The sequence below is a fragment of the Borostomias antarcticus genome (assembly GCF_949987555.1).
Source record: "Borostomias antarcticus genome assembly, chromosome: 3".
Taxonomy (NCBI): Eukaryota; Metazoa; Chordata; class Actinopteri; order Stomiiformes; family Stomiidae; genus Borostomias; species Borostomias antarcticus.
Genome location: NC_140236.1, coordinates 21921749 through 21933212, shown reverse-complemented (window position 1 = coordinate 21933212; position 11464 = coordinate 21921749). Strand labels below are relative to the sequence as shown.

The 11464-nt window shown below is 40.3% G+C and overlaps 1 protein-coding gene across 1 annotated transcript in view; it reads left to right on the top strand.

Moving 5' to 3' along the window:
• Positions 1-6202: 6202 nt before the first annotated feature.
• Positions 6203-11464, top strand: part of parlb (presenilin associated, rhomboid-like b) — a gene marked incomplete at its 5' end in the record, with an annotated part of 51849 nt that continues 46587 nt past the window's right edge. The window contains 2 exons of the mRNA XM_084436075.1: positions 6203-6264; positions 10895-11108. Coding sequence (XP_084292201.1) covers positions 6203-6264; positions 10895-11108 — 276 coding nt within the window. The remainder of the gene's footprint in view (positions 6265-10894; positions 11109-11464) is intronic.

Below are 11464 nucleotides of genomic sequence, written 5' to 3'. Positions count from 1 at the left end.
AGAAGCTCTTCCTGAGTCTGTGTTTGCCATATGTGTGCGGTACCTTTTCCCTGACCAAAGAAGAGAGAACAGTCCATTGCCTGGGTGGCTGGGATCCTTCAGGATTCTGTTGGCCTCGGTCTTGCACCTTCTAGTGTAGATGTCCTCAAGGTGGGGGAGTGGCCCCCTAAGGTACATTCAGTCGACCACACCACTCTCTGTAGGGCCTTGTGATCCTGTGTGCTGCTGCTCCAGACTGATAAATGTAGACTATATTTTATCATCAGTACATTGATAATGTGGTCTGCCCTACAGTAGGTGCTAAAAGCTACCTAGACAACTACTGTAGGTTATTGCTGGTGGAACATGTCACACAAACTAGTTCAGAAGGGTTAAACTTCCTAGGTCAGACAAATCAGATCTAAAAGACAGATCTAAAATCAGGATTGGCTCTTCCTAATAACAATCCACACAGGTGCATGTATGATTGACCCAAGATATGTAGGAGCATGGAAGGATCATCACCCTACTGGTGCCTATGCTAGTGAGCTCAAGTAGATTAGGTCAAGGTCAAGATGTAGGCTAGGGGTTATTCATGGTGGGTAGGGTCTATCAGAAGGAGCTCACATCATCCTGGGTTATTGGGGTCTATCTTAAAGAGTAGGGGTCATCCTTGCTTGCAGGGTTTGGTGTTAGGCCTACCCTGCCTGCAGCAGCAGGATCATGAACGCCTCAAACAGGAGAACAGTTAGCTGGAGGAGCCTCTTTGCCCCAAGAAGTAGATCATGTCTGCATCTCGACTGTCCCATATTCAATGCATTCACCAAAGAACTCTGGGTATAAAGGATTAATTTAATAAAGTTGAAATTTAAAAGCAAGGCTTTGGTTTTGTGGTGGCGATGGGCTTGTTTAAAATTCCAAGATTGACTGTTAATGCCCACAAAGATGATTGAATTTGGTCATAACTCTTATTTCACTGAGGGCAAACCTCTCAACTTGCACAAGCTGAGAGTTGTGTTATATCACTCAAAATAACAAAACGGACAGTGATCGGCATTGTGTTTCATGGGGATATTTCTGTTACATATTCAGGATGCTGAGGCACCTATACTCACATAAAAACATCCATACATAAGTACAGCACGCATTGAAGTAAAACTACATATAGTGTCATCACTACATGTCACTGGTCCATTTCACACACAGGTGTCTGGGGAGGATGACAGCGCGACTTATCAAGTTAATTTCCTCATATCAGTTTGAGGACATTTTGCAGCCATGATAGTAACAGATGACAGACCGACACAGTATCGATACCAGCTCTGGCAGATATGGTAAACAACAGTGGTGTAGTGGAGGGTCTTCATGGGGTCTATCCACTTCTTTATCCACAGTATACAGTAGGCCTACTCCCTTCTTTAAACACCACTAATGTAAAAACTGTAAGATATACCCACTTCTTTACTCAGAGTTTACCCACGTAGGCTATTTAGTCACCACTACACCCCTGCTAAACAGGGACTTCTGCTGGTCATCTTAGTAAACTGACCAGCGCGGCAACAGCACTTGCTATTTCCAGGCTATTAATTCACACTTCAACTAAATAAAATAGTGTGTACATCAAATCAATCCATCCATATATATATATATATATATACGCTACCTGCGTGTTAATTAAACCTTGAAAGATGGCCATTCATGTAATGGACTTTTATTTTGTAATGTTTGAACACGTTTTTTCACTTCCCGTGAAGCTAGACTGGGCCACGTGACCCACAGACCACGTGATTCCATTTCACCGTTCGAAACAAAATAATGAATATAGTGATAGATAACTGTAGGTACATTCTTCAGTCCCAAAAGGAATAATGATAAAAGGAACGGACGGAGAACCACATTTTGAAAGTGGTTTTTCCATTATTGCTAGACTGGACCAGTGACCAACAGACCACGTGATTTCATTTATCCATTTCACGGCTCGAAACCAAATAATGAATATACCGCGATAGACAACTGTGGGCACATTCTTCAGTCCCAAAGGGAATAATGATAAAAGGAACGAGCCGAGAACCAAAAAAATGCCATTTTGGAAGAGGTGTTTCCATTATTGGTTTAGACACAAAAAACAGAATTATGGTCGATTTACCGTTTATTCGTTTTGTAATTATAATAGAATAAGGAATTATACGATGATACCCTGACTGGTCAGGGTATCATCGTATAATTCCCTTCTGTTAGCAAACGTTTGCGGCAAACACAAAGCTAACGGAAAATAGTTCGCAAACGTTCGCTATGTTCGCTGAATTTGAATTTGAACGCATAATTATCCACAACCACAAGTCAAAGGCCGTGTCCGAAATGCATACTACCTGCTACTTGCTATATAGTAGGCACTATATAGTAGGCATACTGCATACTATATAGTACCTACTGTTCCACAAAACGCGTGTAGTATGCGAGAAAATACAGCATGCTACTCCAGTCATCCAGCGGAAGTGACGGGATACGATACTGTTTACTCCCGCGAAGCTGTGGTACAATTATCCGGTGTTTTCTGTGATCATTTTGTGTATTATCCACAAAAATGTAGCCTTTTCCTGTCATGGGATGTGCGGCTGCTGCTGCCGCCAGGAGAAGTCTTGTTAACGCTGCAAGGAGAAGAGCCGTCATGAGATCTTCTCGACATGCTTGTAGTTGAGGTAAATATTGAACGTTAGCTTGCTAGCTACGCTAGTTAGCTAGGTTAGTTGATAGCCCCGCATGTGCTGGCTTGGGGCTAGCTATACTGTTACATTTGTACCAGGGATGTTATATTAAATAGATTCTGAGAGGCAGGTAAGCAAAACAATAAAACTCAACTCATTTTAAAGAGGTGGGTAAAACGAGTTTACCTGGGTTTACTCATCACTACACGCCTGCTTTGTAATGTTACATTTTAGCTCTACAGATAATGACATCTTATCTATTATCATATTGTAAAGACAAGTATATGCCATACGCACAAATGAGTTAAAGTTTGCCCTAATAATATTCCCCCTGTAGGCTCACATGGAAGACAGAGGTCCTCACCAAGTCAACCTCCACGTCCCTGCTGAGGACCTATTTTGACGGCTGGACACAAGGAGGGACTTCAGATTGTCAAAATCGACACAGAGGAACCTTGGTGATGGTCAGGAGGATGGGGCAAGACCATGGAGGTGCTAATAATAGCAATAACAATAATAATTCATTGCATTTAGAGTTTTTCTCAGTACTCACCCTTTACAATGGTCTTGTCATTCACAGACAGGTGCTAGTCTTTGGAGGTAACATTACATCAGTCATTTAGCAGACACTGTTGTCCAGCATTACCTTAGTCATTTATTTAGCAGACACTTTTGTGTGTCTGCTAAACGACTTACAGTAGGCCTAATTGCATTTAACCATTTAAAGGTTGAAGACCTTGATGGTGGCCATGGTCCTGCTGCTGCAGATCATCCCAACCCTGGAGATGGCCTCAGAAAGTGTCTCGCAGCGGCAGCACCAGCACAAGCTGCCTGGATCGCAGCTCTTGGTGAGCACGACTACCCCCATCCTGCCATAAGTAGTCAGTCTATCAGTTCATGTGTGCTTTGCCTTGTTCCTTATAGACAGCCTTGAGGCTTTAAACACCGATCAGTTGGTTATAGGTAGCCTTGAGGCATTTGTTTAAATGTATTTGTATTTAAATGTATGTGTAACACTGTACATAGTAATCAGTTTAAGTATTTTGGGGGGAGACAACAGATCAGCGTTCTCCTGTCAGTACCTTTTGCAAGGAAAGCTAATGATCTGACCAAATATAAACAAGTCAAAAGTATATTTGAAGACCATTGTGTAATAAAAATATCCAAGAAATGTTTATGGTTGTGTTTCTTCCATTATACATGTAAAGGTTACTTCTTGATGTATTAACATTTCAACAAAGTGTAATATCTACACATCAGACACATTGTCTTGATATGTCTACAGGTCATGTACAGTAACTTGGAAGGTCTTAACACAACACGCAGAGCACTTTGGACATGTAACTCCCTTATCAAGTAGTCGTTAGTCAGACACATTAAACAGTGATGCTTTCATAACCGTCTCTGAATAATTCCAATGAAGCATTGTGAACCAACATGCGTGTTCCGTCTTTTATGCCTAATTGCAAACTACAATGTCCATTAGGAATGTTCTTTTACTCTAATGACTGGTTTTAGGTATAGTGACATTTGTTCTTTGACTGGGAATACATTACAAGGAATGACACACAAACACCAATTTAATTCAAGAAAATACATTTAATAAAAAATAACAAAAACAATAATGGAACAAGATAAAACAGTTTTTTTTGACTGAGGCTTCTAGAAGCAACATCAACCGGTCCTCCCTCTCCTTAAACAACCCCCTTTCCTCCCTCCACTCAGCCTTCATCTCTGCCTTCTCTCTCCCCCATTCAACATCAGCCGGTCCTCCCTCTGGAGGACGGCCAACTCTTCCCTGTTTATGGGGAAGAGAAACACCACGCTGAAAGGCTTGGAGTAAGTTAACTAACGTATGCATTGTTGTTCAGAAGCAATCCAGCGGTCTGTTTACTTTGGATATTGATTTATGTAGGACCTACATCTTAGAAGCTGGGCTGCAGGGGACGACGGAGACAGCCTGGATAAAGCACACAGAGAACCTTGTAGCCATGTACAAGGTGATTTTGATCTACAGGCTACATGATAGCAAATATATTGATAGGGACTCACAGTTTGTATGACACTAGAAAACTGTTATCTAACCTCATAGGACCTAAAGAGCCCCAGAACTGGGGTCAGCACAGAGGGAGGGGAGGCCACAGCCGCTTCGTGGAAGTGGTACGGGGTCTTGGAAGAGGCGATGGGGGCCACCCATGCAGCCGTCCTCCAGAGGATCATCGTCCCTGGTGTGGTCGTTGGTCCCTGTAATACATCCAGAAGTATTATGGGACAATGAATACTAATATATTAATATATGATATATGAACAGTTGAACTCGTTTAAATCATGGAATGAACAGACAATTGTTTAAACAACTTCAAGTAACGTTAGGCTCGGTGGCTTAGGTTAGCCATTTAACAACTCATCACAATTTCGACATTTGTTATACATTTCTTAAGCAATCATGGTCATATTACATGGAAATGTTACTCTGTTTGTCTTGATTCTAGCTATAATAACATTTAAGCTATGACATTAATACGTTTTGAGCAAGAGCCGTCTGAACACCTGTAACGTTAGCAGCCTATTAACGTTGGCTGGGCTAGCTAGCTAACGTAACGTCCACCACAGAGATCAATGCAAGCAGCTAGCTATCATGACGTTCTTTTTCAAAATGTCATTTCTACCCCACCTATATACACAAAACTGCATTTGTAGCTCTGTGTCGTTATAACTAAGATATCTGTCGGAAAAAATAATTTTTTCATCGACAAATTAAGTCAATACTTACATTTGAAAACTCCCGCTGCGGTCCCGGAGACCTCTTCGTTCGCCATCTTTTTTTATTTTTCTCAGCCCAGTGACGTATCACGTCTCGACTTCCGGAACAGTATACTCTGGACTATGCTACATTTTCGGCCATTTTTTCGCCGATTTCGCCTACTATATAGTACCTACTATATAGTAGGCGAAATACAGTATGCACAGTTTTGATGCAGCATGCTGCATCTCGCCTACTATATAGCAAGTAGTATGCAATTCGGACACGGCCAGAGAACACGAAAGAACCGGTGTTTACTTCCTACTCTTCAATTCGGAGGAATATCATTGGCGAGTGTCAAATCACGTGACACTTTAGCGAATTTTGGTTGGTTCTACAGCCAGGCCCCTTTCGTTGTAGTCCGCCGCACATCCTGACTAACTTCGTAAGGCTAAATGTAATTTTCATAAAACTATGATCGAGTTGGGATTGCCAACAAACGGAAACATGTTTTTTAAAAAGACAGGTACTTTATGTGAAAAAATCAGCTACTCTATTGGCGAATCTCGATACTTTCAGCAACTAGAGCAGATAGCCAGCTTCGGCCCGTCATCTATACCTTCTGGCCACGGCCGCAGCCCCCCCCCTTCTCAAAATCAAGACCGACCAACAAATAAGATGCAATATTACTCCAGCCCGACAAGTGGCGGTACATACACCGGTATTGGCCTGCACAACGCCAAACCCTCCGAAGAAGGCACTCGCTCAAAGCATGATGGCGTGGATTGGATGTATAAGGTTTACCAGGGATAACATCAGTTCAACAGCTAGAAACAGGTATGCGTAACTCAAGATTCAAGATATTTTCATTAGCCATGCACTGTATATGGTTCACCCATACTAGGAATTTGACTGGGGTTAAGGTACGCGCTATTGCAGACGACACAGGACCGGGTTCAGGACAGGACAGGGCAGCGCACGACAGCACACCTGCTTCGGATTTACGTCGGCTAGACATCGAGCCTACTTCTTCTACATTTTGGGCATGCTGACCAACTATGTTAGTCCAGGGGACAGTCCAGATTAGCGTGTTTGCAGTGCAGATTGCCCAACCAGCGCCAACCAACACCAAACTTTGGTGTTTGTTGGTGACTTTGGGCGTTGGTTCGATGGATTTTGCAGCTGCATTTTATACTTCCAACAAACTGCCAACTTTAGAATGCTGGGTGTTGGGTGAGCAGTGTGCAGGCACGGGACCAAATCATATTTTGGTATTTCTGCCTTCCTACATTACTCTAGTTTTTGTAACGTGTATCTCAATAGTAATCCCTCTATAAATAAACCTACCCCCATATAAAACGACAAAACCCTGATTCCTATATCGTTTAACTTGTGAACTATTTTGGGAAACCAATGATCTTACAAACAGTGAATATGTCTCCAATGTACTTTATCTTATACATGCACTCAACCGTTGGTATATAGTTACAGTACATACTTAACCCTTTGGTGCACAAGCGCAAACATCTTCTAATGACCAACACGTAGTCCAGTCCAGACAAACAGACCCTAACCCTTACAATTTGAAAATGCTAGTCTAGCGGCTTGAATAAAAGTAGTTTTATAGTGGTGTGGCACAAGTGCTGTCAGTCCACTGACATAACACAAACGACTAAGCCTAATAGTCATAACATTTCACATGGTAACAGATTAGAATATGTCAATATATAACTGCAGTCAAGTGAGCCGCACTTTTTTCTTCCACGGTCAAGTGAGCCGCACTTTTTTTTTTCTAAATTCAAAACAAAAATGGGTGCGCACCTATTACACAGTGAACCGGTTGCTGGAATGCAATTTTAGATCGTCATTGCAGCTTTTCCTTCGAACACACATTGGGACATTCATGTATATAATTTAGATATAATGTAGAATGTCAACAACAAATGTCTGTTTTTCGGAAATTATGTAGGCTAGAACCAGAACTAGCCTTCTCACGCACTCATGCACTTGACGTCAATCTGATTCCTCTGAGCTGAGGTCCCCCCCCCCTTTCTCTCTCTCTCTCTCTCTCTCTCTCTCTCTCTCTCTCTCTCTCTCCCTCGCTCGCCTTTCTCTTGCTCTCAGTCTCTCTGGCTAAGAATATTTAATACTCATGTAGTCAATATAATGCGAATTATCCAAAACTCTTCACAGGATGCATTTTGAATCAATCCTCATAAAGTATTACTGTACAAACATTTGAACTATGTTTTTCTCGTTCTTGACAAGTAATAAAAGGATAATTATACGGTGTTCATTAGAGTCTCTCATACATGCTTTCAGGACCTCTCCCTCTACCAAACTATGAACATTTTTCATTTTGACGGTGTGGATTTTCAATAATCCAATCACAAAATCCTACTGTAAGCACATTTGGACTTTTTCTGAACTTTGACAGGTGATTATAGGAGAAATATAATTTTGTTCATGGGAGTGTCTCATATCCCTGAGTTCAGGACCTCTCCCTCTATAACTTCATGCAGGAATATTAGACTTTTACAGTGTAGCTTTTTAATAATCCCATCACAAAGTCCTACTGTAAGCACATTTTGACTGTTCTGAACTTTGACAGGTGATTATAGGAAAAATATAATTTTGTTCATGGGAGTGTCTCATATCCCTGAGTTCAGGACCTCTCCCTCTATAACTTCATGCAGGAATATTAGACTTTTACAGTGTAGCTTTTGAATAATCCCATCACAAAGTTCTACTGTAAGCACATTTTGACTGTTTTTCTGAGGTTTGACAGGTGATTATAGGAGGAAAATAATTTTGTTCATGGGAGTGTCTCATATCACTGAGTTCAGGACCTCTCCCTCTATCATGTCATGCAAGAATATTTGACTTTTACAGTGTAGATTTTGAATAATCCCATCACAAAGTCCTACTGTAAGCACATTTTTACTGTTTTTCTGAACTTTGACAGGTGATTATAGGAGAAATATAATTTTGTTCATGGGAGTGTCTCATATCAATGAGTTCAGGACCTCTACCTCTATAAATTCATGCAAGAATATTTGACCTTCACAGTGTAGATTTTGAATAATCCCCTCACAAATCCCTACTGTAAGCACATTTTGACTTTCTGAACTTTAGGTGATTATAGGAGAAATCTAATTTTGTTCATTGGAGTGTCTCATATCACTGAGTTCAGGACCTCTCCCTCTATCATGTCATGCAAGAATATTTGACTTTTACAGTGTAGATTTTGAATAATCCCATCACAAAGTCCTACTGTAAGAACATTTTGACTGTTTTTCTGAACTTTGACAGGTGATTATAGGAGAAATATAATTTTGTTCATGGGAGTGTCTCATATCCATGAGTTCAGGACCTCTCCCTCTATAATGTCATGCAGGAATATTTGACTTTTACAGTGTAGATTTTGAATAATCCCACCACAAAGTCCTACTGTAAGTACATTTTGACTGTTTTTCTGAACTTTGACAGGTGATTATAGGACAAATATAATTTTTTTCATGGGAGTGTCTCATATCAATGAGTTCAGGACCTCTCCCTCTATAAATTCATGCAAGAATATTTGACCTTCACAGTGTAGATTTTGAATAATCCCATCACAAATCCATACTGTAAGCACATTTTGACTTTCTGAACTTTGACAGGTGATTATAGGAGAAATATACTTTTGTTCATGGGAGTGTCTCATATCCATGAGTTCAGGACCTCTCCCTCTATAATGTCATGCAGGAATATTTGACTTTTACAGTGTAGATTTTGAATAATCCCATCACAAAGTCCTACTGTAAGCACATTTTGACTGTTTTTCTGAACTTTGACATGTGATTATAGGAGAAATATAATTTTGTTCATGGGAGTGTCTCATATCAATGAGTTCAGGACCTCTCCCTCTATAAATTCATGCAAGGATATTTGACCTTCACAGTGTAGATTTTGAATAATCCCATCACAAATCCCTACTGTAAGCACATTTTGACTTTCTGAACTTTGACAGGTGATTATAGGAGAAATCTAATTTTGTTCATTGGAGTGTCTCATATGCCTGAGGTCAGGACCTCTCCCTCTATAACTTCATGCAAGAATATTTGACTTTTACAGTGTAGATTTTGAATAATCCCATCACAAAGTTCTACTGTAAGCACATTTTGACTGTTTTTCTGAGGTTTGACAGGTGATTATAGGAGGAAATAATTTTGTTCATGGGAGTGTCTCATATCACTGAGTTCAGGACCTCTCCCTCCATCATGTCATGCAGGAATATTTGACTTTTACAGTGTAGATTTTGAATAATCCCATCACAAAGTCCTACTGTAAGCACATTTTGACAGTTTTTCTGAACTTTGACAGGTGATTATAGGAGAAATATAATTTTGTTCATGGGATATGTCTCATATAGATTTTGTGATGGGATTATTCAAAATCTACACTGTAAAAGTCAAATATTCTTGCATGAAGTTATAGAGGGAGAGGTCCTGAACTCATGGATATGAGACACTCCCATGAACAAAATTATATTTCTCCTATAATCACCTGTCAAAATTCAGAAAAACAGTATGATTTTGTGATGGGATTATTGAAAATCCACTCCGTCAAAATTATATTCTTTCATAGTTTGGTAGAGGGAGAGGTCCTGAAAGCATGTATGAGAGACTCTAATGAACACCGTATAATTATCATTATCAATGTCATTTTATTACTTGTCAAGAACGAGAAAAATACACTTCAAATGTTTGTACAGTAATACTTTGTGAGGAAATTATTCAAAATCAATCCTGTGAAGAGTTATGGATAATTCACATTATATTGACTATATGAGTATTAAATATTCTTAGCCAGAGAGAGACTGAGAGCAAGAGAAGGGAGAGAGAGGAAGAGAGAGAGTCAGAATTGATGTCAAGTGCATCAGTGGGTGAGAAATAGGCTAGTTCTGCGTCTAGCCTACCTAATTTCCGAAATACATACATGTATTTATTCTACATTATATCTTAATTATATAAATGAATGTCCCAATGTGCGATTAGCACAGCAAAAGAAGCAGCGACGATATAAATATCTATTGCAGAAACCGTTCCACCGTTTTACCGTAATACTACTAATAGGTACGCACCCCATTCTTGTTCTGAATTTAGAAAAAAAAAGTGCGGCTCACTTGACCGTGGAAGAAAAAAGTGCGGCTCACTTGACTGCAGTAATATATATCATAGAATTAAAAAACAATAGATACGAAGAGTTAGGGCTTGTGAGCTATCTAATAGGCAAACTTAACAATCTGCATTTCTCTTCTAGCTTGCTAGTTATGTATTGTGTGAGAGCTTTCCTTAGTCACCTGGATAGGATATTTTCTGAAATATTAAATTTTATTTGGCTGTTATTTCTTGATTTGATGTGTGTGATCTTTCATTAAAGCATGATTGATTAATCATCTCAATTATAATGACCTGGTCTACAGATTCATCCTCAACACCCAACAGAGATGTGGCTTTAGGAAAGCAGCAAAGCAGCCAGAGACCAAGAAGGGCCATGTGGAGGAGCTGGGCCAGACAGAGTCAAGTGAAGGGCTCATCCATAGCAGGGGGGCAGCCCCACATCCAGAGCCACAAACCCCCTTCACACCACCCAGAGCCTTTAGCAGGCTGGTCAAGCCAATGCTGTTCACAGTTGGGGTAGGTGAAGGCCAACATGATCTGTGATTACATTCTGCCCTGCAGCAGAATCTTGAATGTGAATGTTGAATTTGAAACTTGCTACTTTTCTCTCATTCACGTGTACATGAGTTTGTTGTCAGCAGCTTTTGGAGAGGAGAAGAACTAACTCCATGTCAGTTTACAGGCTGTTCTTTTGGAGAGGAGAATAACTAACTCCATGTCAGTTTACAGGCTGTTCTTTTGGAGAGGAGAAGAACTAACTCCATGTCAGTTTACAGGCTATTCTTTTGGAGAGGAGAAGAACTAACTCCATGTCAGTTTATTGTCTGTTCTTTCGGAGAGGAGAAGAACTAACTCCATGTCAGTTTACAGGC